Source organism: Ceratotherium simum, chromosome 22 (assembly GCF_057802395.1).
Source record: "Ceratotherium simum simum isolate JZ-2026a chromosome 22, ASM5780239v1, whole genome shotgun sequence".
NCBI lineage: Eukaryota > Metazoa > Chordata > Mammalia > Perissodactyla > Rhinocerotidae > Ceratotherium > Ceratotherium simum.
The window spans coordinates 41866757-41881905 of record NC_141921.1 but is presented as its reverse complement, the minus strand read 5'-3'; the positions used below and the strand labels follow the sequence as shown (position 1 = coordinate 41881905).

The 15149-nt window shown below is 51.7% G+C and overlaps 2 protein-coding genes across 9 annotated transcripts in view; one reads left to right on the top strand and one right to left on the bottom strand.

Moving 5' to 3' along the window:
* The window catches only part of CLCN6 (Cl-/H+ antiporter 6), a 38007-nt gene extending 27816 nt beyond the window's left edge, over positions 1 to 10191 (top strand). For 4 of the 8 annotated variants that reach the window (XR_015555856.1, XM_087446811.1, XM_004425587.3 and 1 more), the window contains one exon: positions 771 to 3834. Coding sequence is in view for 3 of the 8 variants with exons in the window: in XM_087446811.1 (XP_087302937.1) it covers positions 771 to 851 (81 nt within the window). In the remaining 5 variants the exon portion in view is untranslated. Of the gene's footprint in view, positions 1 to 770; positions 3835 to 5686; positions 5852 to 6050; positions 7447 to 10022 lie in introns of those variants that run through there. The other 4 variants (XR_015555855.1, XR_015555854.1, XR_015555853.1 and 1 more) reach the window with 4 other exon arrangements.
* NPPA (natriuretic peptide A) lies at positions 6464 to 7551 on the bottom strand. Its single transcript, XM_004425596.3, has 3 exons — positions 7426 to 7551; positions 6998 to 7324; positions 6464 to 6475 (listed from the first exon to the last, which is right to left on the bottom strand). The coding sequence occupies exons 1-3, from the start codon at positions 7546 to 7548 to the stop codon at positions 6464 to 6466; spliced, it is 462 nt and encodes a 153-aa protein (XP_004425653.1). The 5' UTR covers positions 7549 to 7551.
* Positions 10192 to 15149: the final 4958 nt, after the last annotated feature.

The window sequence follows — 15149 nt, the reverse complement described above, 5'->3', positions numbered from 1 at the left end:
TCACTTAGGGTTTTAAGAGCTTGTGCCAAGGACTAGGACAAGGACGAAGTATATATTTCTTACTATAAACCACACTATCACACTGACCCAGGTAGTTGGTATTTATGAGCCATAGCAAAGTCACAGCTTCTGAGAAACCTGCACTGGGCTGTGCCTCTCGCTCACATACATGAAGCAGGCTGGGTGTGGTGGCAACTGACAAAGCTAGAGAGCGTGTGCCCTGTTTAAAAAGACGTGCAGGGGCTGGCCCCGGTGGCATAGTGGTTAAGTGGGTAAGTTTGCATGCTCCGCTTCGGTGGCCCAGGGTTTGCAGGTTCGGATCCCAGGCGTGGACCTGCGCACCACTTATCGAGCTGTGCTGTGGCAGGCGTCCCACATGTAAAAGTAGAGGAAGATGGGCACGAATGTTAGCCCAGGGCCAGTCTTCCTCAGCAAAAAGCTCAGGGCTAATCTTCCTCACCAAAAAAAAAAAAAACATAAGACATGCAAATTCAGATTTTAGCTGGCCCAACTAAAGCCTTTTTTGGAGCTAAATTTGTCCCATTGGCCTCCAGTTTATGAGCTCTGGTTATCTGTTTGTCTTGTTCCCACCTAGAAATTAGGCCTTTGAAATGAGTCTCCTGATCATGTTGTCATGTCAGTTCCGGCATTGTGCAGGCCTGGTGCTGTCTCCTTCTGCTCTCCGTGCCGGCCAGCGAGCTCTGCTCCCTCGGGCTCTTGCCCCTGGGTTTACTCTGCAGGTGACGTGGGTCTTTCTCTCCTCGCCCTAGATCGTGGGGATCATCACACGACACAACCTGACCGATGAGTTTCTGCAGGCCCGGCTGCGGCAGCACTACCAGACCATGTGATGGCTCGGCCTCGCTGCCCCTCCATGGGCCGGCCCTCTCTCCCAGAGCTGCCTCCCCAGGCAGCTCGCTCATGGTCCGCCGTCACAGCTGCCTGGGGCTGTCCAGGGGCGCGGAAGATTCCCGGTTACCCGCTCGCTCGGAAAGCCTACAATCATCACACACTTTGCTGGTCAGAGATCCCAAGGATGGTTCTGAACCATCAGAACTTGGACTGGTCTGACTTTCCCAGCAAATATCTTCCTGGTTCCTGCTCCCTGCATTCCTGCCATCAGTTTGGGCACAGGCCTCAGTCCCTTCCACCCTGCTAGCGCCAGGACCAGAGGGGGAAGGCAGGCCTCGCCCACTGGGGGGACACCCAGAGCAGGTTTCCTGCCCCCTCTTTGCTGCTTTCCTAGGGAGCCCAGCTGTTGCCTTAAACCATTATGGGAGGGACTTTGGCAAGGCAAACACTGTGGGGAGACCAGTTGCAAAAATAAGTGAATCACTAAATTTAGGAATTGGGCACTGAGGAAATGGTCCATGTTTCAGGGAGGCCTTCCATCATTGAGTCTTAACTCGTCGTCTTCAACAGTTCATTTTCGAGAATGTTCTGCTTCCTGGGTGTGAGCTAGCGCTCTGCTCTTGCCCCTGGGGTTTGAATCTCCTTAGAATCACCACCCTCCAGAAGCACAAAGCATTAAAATTCCACTAATAATCTGTGAACGATAAGTCTGACAGTAGGGTCAGATTTGCATCTGCTTTCACTTTTAACATTCAGCTTTCTCTCCGTTTCCCAAATTATTCATGGTCTCCTAGTGACACATTTGTACTGTGATCCATCCCTGGTCCTTTTCATCTCTATGAATGACTAAACTTTCCTTAAGTTCTTACCTCGTCTTCCTGGTGAAGCTGCCACAGCCCAGAGGGTCTCAGTGTCCATCCCCGCCCCCCGCCCGAGTTAACTGCAAACAGGGCACCGCTAGATAACACTGCTTCGCTTAGCTCTGGGGAACAGTGCAGCTATTGATAAGGTAGAAAGGAGTGAGTCCTGAGCGGTGACCACTCACAGGTACGTAATGTGGCCTGAGAAGCAGTGTCACAGTAAAGCAGAGGGTTATTCAAGGAAGAGGCGTCTGGCCTTCACAAAGGTCTCTCAGTCACCTGCTGCCAGCCGTCCCCAGCCTGCTGAGCGCTCAGAAATGGAAACTTCAGCAGGGTCTGCTCTGCTGCCAGGGGCTGGGGTGGGGAGGGGCGCCTGCCAGCACCTGCCCTGAGGTTTCAGCATTAAACCTAGGAGGCCTCCCTCTGTCTTTCAGTGACTTAGTTTCTCCCAGGCTGGTTGGTCCTCTCTGAACAGCACCCAGCGGACATTCGGGAGTCAGGCACGGGCCCTGACTTTCCCTTTACTTCTGTGCTCTCTGCTTTATCAGCACCTTAGGCCCGTCGGCCAGCCCTGGGGCAGATGTGCTTTGGGACTCAAGATGGCCTTCATTTGCGTTTAGTGGGTTTTTTAATCATGGAAGTCGCCTGAGGGTGTCTCTGCCTGGCCCTGGCAGCACTCTTCTTCCCCCCTCAGCCCCCACTGACTTCGCTTGCCGAGACTGCCTTTCAGCCTGGGGGGGCGGTCAGTCCCGGCTTCGCCAGCTTCCGTTTTGTGCTCAACACTCTGTTCCTCTTAAGTGAGGGCTGCGTCAGCATCTTTCCCAACTGACTGTGGCCCCTCCATTCTTCCCATTGTCTTCTCTTTTTGACCAAAAGTACTTTGACTTCTAAATGTTTCAGCTTCCCTGGATGCGCTTGACTTGTGAAATGTGGATGAAACTCCCAATAAATAGTTCAGGAAATCACGAGGACCAACAAGGCAAGCCTTCCTGAATGTGATTGCCTTCAGCCAGCTGCCGCTTTATTTTAAGGCAGCATTCAGAGCTTGGCTACACAAATTCTTCCTTTTTCTAAGAAGGAAACCAATTGCCCAAGTCAGGACAATGGAGTGACTGCCGGTCACAGAAGTTGAATCCCCTCTCCCCAGCCTCACTGAAATTGGCAGAACTCAAGTTCTGCAGGAGGACCTCTGGCCTCCAGGGCCCTCGAGGCCTCCCGGGTGAATGTCATTGGAATTTACCCCTCGTGCTTGTTGAGTTTAAGTCAACAGATATTTTGTTCCCATCGGTGTAGCTCAGAGACAGATGGTAGAATGCAAATGCTTCCCTCCACCTGACCTGACTGGATGGCCACCAAGGATGACCCAAACCCAGGCCCCCTGGAAAGGCGCATTGTTTCCTGTCCTCTGTTGGCATCTGCCGTTTCTGGAGAAACCCGAAGACAGCCACTGCTCCCGTGTAACAGAATAACCGTAAGCCTCCCTCCTCTGATTTCTGATAGGTAGAAACCCAAATGTTCACCATCTTGCCTATTACCGGCCCCATCACCTCCCAGTGATACGGCATCTCAATAAACAAAAACCCACGGAGGAGGTCGGGGTGGGCTAGAGGCGGCTTTCTGTGTTTCAGCTCCAGCTGGGTGGTTTGTGTTCCCCAGCCAGGGTGACCGGAGGTGGGGCGAGAGTCCCTCCTGATTGCAGGGCCTTTGCGCCCCGGGGGGGTGGTGTGCTCGTGACCTTGTTTAGCTAACGGTTTTGCTGGAATGGACACTTGCTTGCTTGAACCCAGCTGACCATACAACATTTCTGATGCAAAATTGCGCACTGACGCGGCCCTCGGAGACGAGAGCTCTGGGGAGGCGGGAAGCGCCCTCATGGGCCTGCAGTATTGATGTGCAGTGTTGCCCCACAGCTCCGTGGACCTCAGTCATTTCAACAGTAGCAGCTTCCTTTTTTCCCTTTGCACTGTTTGTTTATACAGTAATGTTAGCTAATTCCACTGTGTATATAAATTGTATTTTTTTTAATTTGTAAAATTCTATTTTTATTTGAACTTTTGGAACTTGGAAGTTCTCATTGTAACCATAACATGTCAGAATAAAATGTCCTCATCTGTCTTCTTGAGTCTCTTGTCTCCACGGTGCTCTTTCTTTAGAGTGGTGCTTGGTGTTTATTTTGTTCCCTCTCTTTCTAATATGTAAAAATTGCAAATCCAGAAAGTGGTTTTATAGTCTCACATCTCTCCTTTTACAGCTCTCCCAGCAGGACTTCTCCTTCACAGGGGCCCACTTACTACCTTCGTAATGAGAATCAGTGTAGTGCTGTGGATCTGAGCAAAAGGCACGAGGTTACCACTCTTGTCTTTCTCCCTTGAGATTAACAGTTAGATCTTGTTTACTGATCCTTTGCTCCTATAAAAACCTACCTGGTCCTTCCAGCTGCTGCTTCCCATCTACAGCACTAGAGGGAGAATCCATTTGTATCCCTGGCAGTGTGGTGGTTAGGAATTTGCCCCATCAGCAGAGTCCCCTCATATCCAACTGGAAGAAGTGAAACTGGTGCTGAGTCTGTGGACGTTCAGACTGGGGGCTGGCTTCCATCGGTGGGGTTCAGGCCCCTCCCCCTGACCCCAAGTCGTCCCCAAGTTCCAGGGGCATTTTCTGTGTATTTGGCACTCTCAGCTGATGCCATTCAGTGAGGACCCACTCTGTGCCGGTGACACAGCTGACCGCTCTTCCCCTTCTAGCAACGGCCACTCGCCCAGTGCCGGGCCTCAGGAGCCAGGTTGGGACAGGCACTTCTTCCTGTCCCTCCACCCACGTCCTGGTCAGCCCCTCTCTGCTTCTTGGGTTTCCACCCTTCTGTGTTCCGCATGCACATAGGAACACGTTCACTGGCGTGGTTGATTGGAGTCTTTGCCCACGTCTGCTCCCCAACCGTCAATTCACTTCTGGCCTCCACTTCCCTCTGCAAGGAGCAGACTGCTATGTTTCTACCGCTGTTTCCAAGTTTTGTACGAGACCAAGACAATTTGACAATATATAGAGCATCAACTGTGCCACGTGCTGAAGGGGCATTTTCCCTCAAGGAGCTTGCAATCTAGGGACACAGACACAACTGCATACCAAGGCAAATTGTGTCTTAATAGTTACATACAGAATGCTGCTGGTAAAGAGCTTAATATGCACTAGGCACGAGGTATCAGGGAAGGCTTCAGGGAAGAAGTGGCATTCTCAATGAGCCTTGAGGAATAAGAATGTTCTGGGTAGCACTGGCTAAAGGACGTTCTAGGTGGAAGGAACAACATAAAGACATGGAAAAGTGAGCTGGGGGGTGGGGGGCTGGTGGAGGAAGCACCACAGAGGCTGATGGGGAGAGTGAAGTGTGTGGGGTGGGAAGACAGGTCAGAGTACTGCTCCCTGTTGTGGGTGAACTCAGTGCCCGGTGTTTTCTGCTCAGGGCAGCACCCTTCTCAGAAGCTGGTAGAAAGAGACCGAGTCTCCTCCAGTGGCTCTCACAGCAGTAAAATCTACAAGTCAGGAAGCTTGGACCTGAATTAGAAAAAGCTGATGGCTCTTTTTTAAACATATGTTAGTGCCCCAAAGGCACATAAACTTGCAGTCTGTCAGCATAGCAAACATTTCTGTCTTCACTTTGCTCAGCTTTAATGCTCTGCCTCATCTTCTTAAAACTAAAGTGCAGGCCGCTCCATTGCAGCAGCTAACTCTCTCAAAATGTGTCAGAAAATTTTTAGTGTCCTCATTTTAAAAGTTGCTTCTAAAAAAAAAAATAAAAACTGTAGCCAAAAGTACTAGGTGTGCAAAAATTGTCTATTGAGTACAAGCTACATTAGATATAACCAGAAAAAAAAAAAAAAAAGATGTCTGTAAGTTTTCTTTTTAATAAATAAGTGCCCTGAATGTGAGCAAATCTGAATAAAAATAAGTGCCCTTTTGGTCTCCTGGGGCTTTTTCAGGATCTGTGATGAAGCTGGAGTGAGAGTCAGAGCAGGCAGAGAACTGCAGTGTGAGCCCCACCCCATCCCACCCCCGCAAAAAAAGGAAGGAGGAAAGAATGAGAGGAGGAAGGATCTGTCCAAGCCCACAGAATGTACAGCACCAAGAGTGAACCCCTATGTGAGGTATGGACTTTGGGTGATGACGATGTGTCAATGCAGGTTCATAGACTGTAACAAATGTGCCATCTAGTGGGGATGTTGATAGTGGGGGAGGTTGGGCATGTGTTGGGGGCAGGGAGTATATGAGAAATCTATGTACTTTCTGCTTAATTTTGCTATGAACCTAAAACTTCTCCAAAAAATAAATTTTATTGTTTTTAAGAAGGAGGAAGAAAGAAACTGAACATTCTTCTCTGGGACAAAAGGTAAAATGAAAATCAGGCTGAATTCTCTTTCCCGGGAAGCGAAACAAATCACTCCAACCCGAGCCTTCGGCTTCTGTCCGTGGTGCTGAAGTTTATTCATTTCTCAAATGGCTTCCAGTTAACAGGTGAGGGTCTGCCCTAAAATTTAATGCATAGGGTGGGAGAAGTGGGGAAGCCACAATTAAGCCACTTTATCTACATTTAGCATAAAATGTGAGAAATGTGGACAGGAGGCTGCAGCTTGAATAGGGTGCTCGTCACAACTCAGCTTGAGGGCAATGAGATGGGACAAAGTTGAGTGAGAGACCCCGGGGGATGAGGGTCTCTCGCAGTCTGCCCGGGGCCTGGCCCGCCTTGTCCTCCCTGGCCGTTATCTTCGGTACTACAAAGAGAACACAGACATGTTTGACTTGGTGACCTGGCTCTACTGGAAAAATCAACTTCGTAGGACTGTGGTCACTTCCCATAGACCCCACTCCAGCCTGAAAACTCCCTGAGTTTCATGAACTGGTACACAAGTTGCTCATTAGGAGCTCAAAGGTCATCCCTGGTCAATTTCAATCCTTTGGGATCTGACAAATTTGGAATCTGGAGAGGAACATGAACTGCCAATCAGCAGTACGAAGGCAACTTGCCCCATGAACATTTAAAGTGCTCAGTGCTCGTGGCATAACTTTTTTTCTTAGCATTTTCTCAGCAGCCTGTAGCTGAGGATGATGTCATTGTCCCAAGATTCATGGGGCACCCACCAAGTTGGCGCAGAAATTTCAAAGGGAGTAAGCTTCTATGCTGGTCCCTTCCTGCAGAAGGCGTCCCCTGGTGGTATACTTTGACAAGGTTTGAGCCTCAACAAAACCACAACTTCCTTCCTCCCCATCCCATTTCCATCCCCGGCTCCTCTTACCCGGAAGCTGTTGCAGCCCAGTCCACTCTGGGCTCCAATCCTGTCCATCCTGCCCCCGAAGCAGCTGGACCTCCGCAGGCTCCGAGGGGCAGTGAGCAGCGCCCTCAGCTTGCTTTTCAGGAGGGCAGATCTATCAGAGGAGTCCCAGGGGCCCCGCCCGAGGGCACCCCCATCTCTCTGGGCTGGGTTGACCTCCCCGGTCCAGGGAGGCACCTCAGCGAGGGGGCTGAGAGCAGCCCCACCTTCCTCACTCTGCTCACTTAGTACTTGTGGGGGCAGGACCTCATCTTCTAAGGGCATCTTGTCCTCCAAACGGTCCAGCAAATTCTTTACAAAAGGAAAACACAGGGAAAGGGAGAGGTCTCACCCACGGGCACAATGTCACAGAGCCCCCTGGTCCCAGAGTGTGCCCTCTTTCCCAGCCCTACCTTGAAATCCATCAGGTCTGCGTTGGACACAGAGCCATACACGGGGTTAGCTCTGGTTTGCCCTGGGAGCTGAAATGCCAGGAAGAGAAGGAAGCTTGTGGTGACGGTGGGGAAGGAGCCCATGCTGGTCACAGAGTGGTCTGGTGCTCGCCGCCTCTTCCCTCTCCTCCCTGGTTTCCCTCTCTGGGCCTTCGTCCGTCTCTGTCTCCCAGCTGCCCTGCGCCTCCTCTTTTTATAGGCCCCCGGCTCTCCGAGAACGCAAGAGGGATGGAACCCTCCCCATTCTGTCACTTGCAGCGATAAAGCAGCTGAGTGAGGAGCCAGCAGAAGATGCCCTTTTAAAGTTATCAGTCCAGCGGAGCTTGTCACAGCCCCTCCGCCTTGAGCAGCCCCAACAACCCCCGGGACCCTCGGCTGCAAGAGCCACATTCTTGTTGATTTGCCTCAAGAGGTTCCCACTTCAAAGGTGTGAGAAGAGCAAAAAAGAGTCCTTGGTTATCTCACAGCGATGCCTCGGGCTCCTTTCTCCTCGGCAACGGGACTCATGCCGGGAAGCAGAGGGTGACAGTTGGCGGGCACCCAGCTCCCCCGGTTGGTTTGTGGCTCAGCTGTCAGGGCCTCCAAATAAGGGCGGGAGAAGAGGAGAATAAGGGCGGGAGAAGAGGAAATGGCAGGCAGCCGGCAGCTCGGGACAAATTAGTCCAGATGCTCTAGCCGGCCTCACACCTGACTCATCAGCGGCGACGGCAGCCCTCTCGCTCCAGAAGGGCTGGCCTTCTGGCAGTCACTCTCCGCAGTCAGGTGAAGAGGGCGTTATGTTTTAGAGTACTAAGTCAGCCGGGAACCAAATGTGATGAATGACCCAGGAATTCGGCTCCCAAATTTCAACACCAAGGAAAGTTTTGGGAACACAATCATTCCTCTGCAAAGCTCCTCCTCCTTCGACCCCTCCACGACCCCCCTCCAAGGTGCTGAGGGAGGTAGACACTGAGAGGATGCAGCATTTTCGTTTCTTCAACTTGCTGCTTATAGAAACTCAGACTCTTTGAGTATGAAGCTTGTAATTCCCCTGCCCTTTCCTGGAAAGCTCCCACGGCCAGTTGGCTGATGGAGTGAGGTGGGAGGCGAATGTAACACTGTTTCCCTTAACGCCTCCATTTTCCTGGCCCCCAAAAGAGAAATAACAGGCAGCGAGGCCACATTTAATGAGTGGCCTCCATTCGCTAAGCACATACTCAACCCTAGCATGCTATTCAACAGAGCGTATGCTGGGGGGAAACACTAAATTTGAAGGGATGAGAGACCTGCATTGTAGCCCAAAACAAACCAAGCTGCATATGTCTTTGGGCCTTATTTTCCTCATCTGTAAAATGAGGAAAGTGTAAAAACCTAAGGTTATCCTGAGGCTCAGAAGTAATGTGTGGATGCATTTTGAAGTGTGAAGTGCTGTGTAACTGCGAGATGGTAATCGCGCTTGCCTTTATTGGTCAGCTGTAACGTGCCAGACACTGAGCTGAGAGCTTCATGTGGTTACTTCATTTTCGTCACCACCCGCAGGAGCTGGTGGTCTTGTTGCCATTTACAGAGGGACAGGACTGAGACTGAGAGCTTTGTCACTTACCCAAGGTCACTCAGCTCATAAGCGGCAGAACCAGGACTTGCACCCCAGGTATGACACCAATACACACAGTCCTCACCCATTTCACAGACACTGCTGCTGCGTAGCGCGATGGTCTCTTAACAAGCCCTCTGGCAGTCCCTGATTGAACACACCCCCATTCCCAGTCTCTCAGGGTGACTCTGAGCAGCTCCTTCTCCTGCCCCCTGCCTCGGGGCTGCAACTTCGTGTACTTGGCAGGTCTGTGTGCGTGTGGAACATCCATCTCCGCCCCTGCCAGACCCCTCCCTAGCTGAGCTGACTCCCTGGCTGATCAGGTGGAAAGGCTGTTATACGGCAAGAGGGCAGGAAACCAGGGCAGAACGTGGCCAGAGGTCACAAGAGGTGTCCAGGGCAATTTTATTCTAAAAAGGAGAAAGAAGCCCTCTTCAGTCACTGATTTGGGTCAGCCAAACTCAACTTGAAATCCAAGGTGGGTGCAATTCTGGGTAGCGCTCCCGGGGCAAAAAACCATCGTATCCTGACGAATCCCTGGAATGTGCTCACAGCTTAATTGCTCGGTTGGCAGGGTTATTATTAGCAAAGAGGATTCAGTGAGCAGCCACGCTGCGGGGAACCGATGCTCCTTGCTGCTTGCGTCACACAGCCTGTCTCCTGGAGATGCCCTTTGAGACTGGCCTTTGATGCAGGCGAAGACTTCCGGAAGGGCATCGTGGCGGGTGGCCCCTGCCGTGGCTTGGCCTCTGAGGGCCAATGCTGCTCCTCTGTCCTGAGCTACTTCTGAAGTCTGTAGGTGGCCTGAGGAGAAGCGGAAGTCCTGCCCCAGGTTCCAGAAAGGGACTTTCAGAATTTGCCCACCTCCTTTTATTAAAGTCACTTTTCCTCTTCTAGAGTGAAACCGGAGTGGGCCGTGAGTGTCATTTGTTGAGTTTCTTCTATTAGCTGGGGTTTTTTTCGTTTTCCGTTTTTTGTTTTGCAGAAGGGCGGTGACAAGAAAAAAGAACATTCAGGTTTGCTGCTGAGGACTTTGTGAAGAACCAGCACCACCTCCTGCACTAACTGGACCCAGTGAAAACACAGACAACCCCCAAATATACTTGTTACCCCAAATCCCAGTAAAGCCTTTGATTTGAGCCTGAAATGGAAAATGACTTGATGTAAAGTTTCTCTTCATTTCCAAGCCCCTGCTCAACTTTGGGGGGTGTGTGTGGAGGAGTTAATATTTAAAGGGGTGTTTAGAAGCCAGCCTGTAGGAGTGAGAGAGAAGAAAAGCAAAAGACGCAGGAAGCCAGATCCGCCCCCACCCCCACCTCTCCCACCAGATGAAAAACCAAAAGCCTTTCTTTCCGTATCGCTGGGAAGAAGTCATCTTAGTCGTGTGATGGAATGAGCGTTGCAGATGGGTGGATGAATCCAGAACTGGGGTGTCTCCAGTTTCTAGCCCACTTTGGTTTCACAACCCTCCATGGGGATGCTGGGGGCTGCTTTGGGGAACCACAAGGTCCCAGCAATGTTGCACGTGTGCAGAACTGGTGTGAAAAGCTCACCATGTTCATGGCACAATCTGTCAGACCCAGATGGTCTAAAGCAGAAGCCCCAGTTGGGAGAAACTGGTAGGACACTGGTGCGTACTTAGGGACTGTTGTTTCTGACTTTGAAAATGATGTTGTGTTTCTTTGGTACAATATGGAGATCACTGGACTGGAAGTCAGGGGCTGGTTCCCTAGAAAAAAAGCCTGAGGAAAAGTCAAGTTGCTAAAGCTTTATGGGGGCTCCAGTTCAAGGGAAGCAAGAGTGATGGAAAAAGGAAGTGAGATAGTGTATTATTTAACTATTGCTGCATAACAAGTTGCCCCAAACCTCAGCACCTTAAAACAACACACATCTATTATCTAGTAGTTTCTGTGACCAGGAATCTGGCCCTGCTTGGCCGGGTGCCCCTTGCTCAGGGCTCTCAGAGGCTGCCATTCAGGTGTTGTCTGGGGCTGCAGTCATCTCAAGGCTTAGCTGGGGGATCTGCTTTCAAGCTCACTCCTGTGTCCGTTGACAAGCCTTGGGTCCTCGCTGACTGTTGGCTGGAGATGTCAGTTCCTTTCCACAAGGGCCTCTCCATAGAGATGCAACTGACTTCCTTTAGGTAGAGAGAGAGAGAGATTATGTAAACCACGGTCTCTTTGGAGCCTCATCTTGGAAGTGGTATCCCCTCATTTTTGTTGTACTGTGTTCATTAGAAGTGAGTCACTGGATCCAGCCCACACCCAGAGGGTGGAGATTACCCAAGGGCATGAATACCAGGAGATGGGGATTATCAGGGGCCATCTGAGAGGCTGCCCACCACAGGTGGGGAAAGAGGAGAGCTGATACAAAGTGATACGTTACCAAGCCGGCCACAGCTTTGCAAAAACACCTTAGTGGTTGGTTGGTCACGCTGCACATCTCCAGAGAGCTTCCTGGAACCTGGCACCCTGGAACAGCCTATGAGTAGAGAAAAAGATGAGGGAACTGCCTTAGATCTCTAGGGATGCTGTAACAAAGTACCACAAACTGGAGGGCTTAAAACAACAGAGATGTATCGTTTCACAGTTCTGGAGGCTGGAAGTCTGAAATCAAGGTGTCACAGGGCCATGCTCCCTCTGAAATCTGTGAGAGAGAATCCTCGCTTGCCTCCTCCAGCTTCCGGTAGCCGCCGGCGGTCCTTGGCATCCCTCGACTGGCAGAGGCATCACTCCAACCTCTGCCTCTGTCGTCACCTGGCTGTCTTTCCACTCTGTGTTTCTTTCTCCTCTTCTTATAAGGACACCAGTCATATTGGATTAGGGGCTCACCCTCCTCCGGGATGACCTCATCTTAAATAATCACATCTATAATGACCCTGTTTCCAAATAAGGTCACATTCTGAGGCTCTGGATGTTTAGGACTTCAACACGTCTTTTAGGGGAACATAACTGGACTTGTAACAAGCGCTGCATCTGTAGGCTCCTTGCCACCGCTTGTCTCTCGCTAGTCAAAGCGTCACTTTCACCCTCACCCCACTCCTACAGGGCCGTGAGCTCCCCTGCACTTCTGGGCTGAGTTACCCAGTTCCTTCAGGCAGTGGCCGAGGAAACTGGAGACTGCTGTCCAGCGCACCCATGAAACCCGTGCATTGGCTTCGCAATCTCTCCTGGCCAGTCGATCCTGCTTGGCGAGGGGAGGGGGAGAGTCAGGGGTGGGGGGTGGTATATGGAGGTGGAGACGGGGCCAGATAGCAGCCATGAGAACCAGGTCAGCCATTGTTAAGGCCGCATTTTCCAGGAAGCCAGAGGTGCAGGCCAAGCAGGTATGAGGCACCCCACCATACCCCCGCACCTAGCACAGAGCTGGCACATACTGATTCTTTGGAAAATATTTTCCGAATGATTGAATCAATGAGTTTGCCGTCAGTGCCTCTCCCACCACCCCACCACGACACATACGTGAGTGTCCGCCCTGCACCTTGCCCTCCCTGGTGCAGAAAGAGCCAGACCAGGGAGCCCGGTGGGGAGAGGCCAGTTAGGAAGCCAGTGCGTCAATGTCGGCGTGAGTGGTGAGGCTCGAAGCCAGGAATGGAAGTGAAGGATTGTGTGCAGCAGGTGCTGGGAAGGAAGGAGGAGTGGATACGGTGCCAGCCTGGGTGGTCCAGCCAGAGAACCGAGTCCAAGAAGATTCCAAGCACTCTAATCATCGAGGGTGGGGCCCTGGGGGAAGGTTTAATCCTTTGGGCGTGTCTTTGTTTGGGTTCTCCTGAAGCTGAGACGAGGATTCAAGTACAAGGCAGCTTGTTTTGGAGACAATCCCAGGAAACATTGGCAGGAGAGTGAGAAAGTGACCAGGGAAAGAAGGAAGTCAGTGACCACCACGGACAACTGGAGCTTAATCTCCCCCCGCCCCCCACAGAGAACTCTGGGAACCAGTGTAAGAGGGACGCCACCTGTGAATCGAGGGTGCTGGGGTCTTTAAATGCTGATTCCTGCTAGATGTTGGTTGAGTGCTCCTCCTGGTTGACGCCAGTTCCCCAGCACTTCCTGCCTGCCCCAAGGGGAGCCAAGTGGGCTCCAGCTGCCAGAGAGAGTCCTTGGACAGGAAAGTGCGGTGCTGCTGGATGGAAGTAGAGCTGGCATGCCCTGAAGCGGCGAGGGCAGGGGCTGTGCTCGGCAGTGCCAGAGACAGGAGAGCTTGGGGCACGAGAGTGGGAGCAAGTGTCCCAGGGCAGGTACCGAGTTTGGTTTTAGAAATGCTCCAGGACATCCAGGCAGCTGTATGGGGCTGTCTCCTGACCCCACGGGCAACACAAGTTACTTAGTGGAATAGCACTGATTATTAAAACTAAGGCAGTGCATAAAAATCCCACAGAGGGGCTGGCCCGGTGGTGCAAGCAGTTAAGTGCTCGTGCTCCGCTGTGGCGGCCCGGGGTTCGCCGGTTCAGATCCCAGGGGTGCACCGACACACCGCTTGTCAAGCCATGCTGTGGCAGGAGTCCCATATAAAGTAGAGGAAGGTGGGCATGGATGTTAGCCCAAGGCCAGTCTTCCTCAGCAAAAAGAGGAGGATTGGCAGATGTTAGCTGAGGGCCAATCTTCCTCACAAAAAAAAAAAGAATAGAAAAAATCCCACAGAGACAGTAGGGGCTGGCCCAGTGGCGTAGTGGTTAACTTCGTGTGCTCTGCTTCGGCAGCCCAGGGTTCACGGGTTCAGATCTCGGACGTGGACCTACGCACGGCTCATCAAGCCATGTTGTGGCGGCAACCCACATACAAAATAGAGGCAGACTGGCACAGATGTTAGCTCAGAAACAATCTTCCTCACCAAAAAAAGAAAAAGAAAAAAAAATCCTGGAGAGATTGGGATAGAAGGCTGAGAACTACAATATGAACAAATGACCAAGTTCATGATTTTGTTTACACCTGCCTCTGTGGCAAGAGAAATGAATTTTTTTTCTTGCCACAAATCATCCTCAGAAGGGTCAAAGCTGCCGCAAGAGGGAGGGAGAGGGGCTCAGCATTCCGTGGGAATGTCCCAGGTGCAGAATCGGTGACAGGAGATGAAGCATTCAGGCCCAGCGCTGTCCTGACTTCTGTAACCTCAACACTTGAGACGGAGCAAAGGCAGCCCACCCTCTCCTGAAATTCCTCCCAGCTCTGCAGCCGTGGCCAGACCTCCGGGGTCTGTGTTCACTCACGTGTCCTTCTGGGAAGATTACAGTGACGAGTATCCACAGAGATATATAATCTGGCAGCTTTGTTGGGGGATGAGGTTGACCATAGGGAAGTCGGGGAGGTTAAGGCCGTGGCTACAGCTGTGTGGGGAGTGTTTGAAGGGGCCAGGGTCACAGGTCACAGAGGGCTGGTTTTAAAGGGCATCCATAGACAGTGCACCTGCTGCCATGCTGCCACAAACACCAAACACAGGGGGAGGTCAGTGAGATGTCATTCCATTGGGTCCATCAGTCCACCCACTCCCCATCCTCCAGCAGTCACATCTGGCTCCTTTGCAGTTCATTCTGGGGTTCTCTTCCCTGGACATTTGCTTGGGGAAAAGGCCCAAGTAACAGGATGTATCAAATGTACAGACTCCCCACCTGAGCCCTGTTCATGGCTGAGCCAGGCTCACCTGTAGGAATTCTGAAGTGCTGGCTGGATTGGGGGAGTGGGCGTTCTGAAAGGGGTCTGTCTTCATCACCCGAGCAGAGGAGAAACGTTGCCAACAGACAGTGGCACCAAATGTTGAACTGAGTGATGCCCTTAGGAGGGGAATCTTCCATCCCACCAGCAAGCCTAATTTACCGACTTGAGAGAGGCCAGGTGGTGTAGTAGTTAGGGGCCTGGGTGCTGCAGCCAGGCTGTGTGGGCTTGAATCCTGACTCTGCTACTTACTAACTGCGTGACCCTGAGCAAGTTACATCGCCTCTCTGTGCCTCGGTTTCCCCATCTGGAAAATGGGAGGTAATAAGAGTTCTTACTTCATAGCGTTGTTGTGAGGGGAGGGGGGCCCATAGAAGAGCAGGCAGTGACCTCTGCCAGGACTCCCTGCTGATCAAGGCAACACAGCAGGATTCTGGTGGTTGTCTCCTTTTCTGCCTTAGAATGAG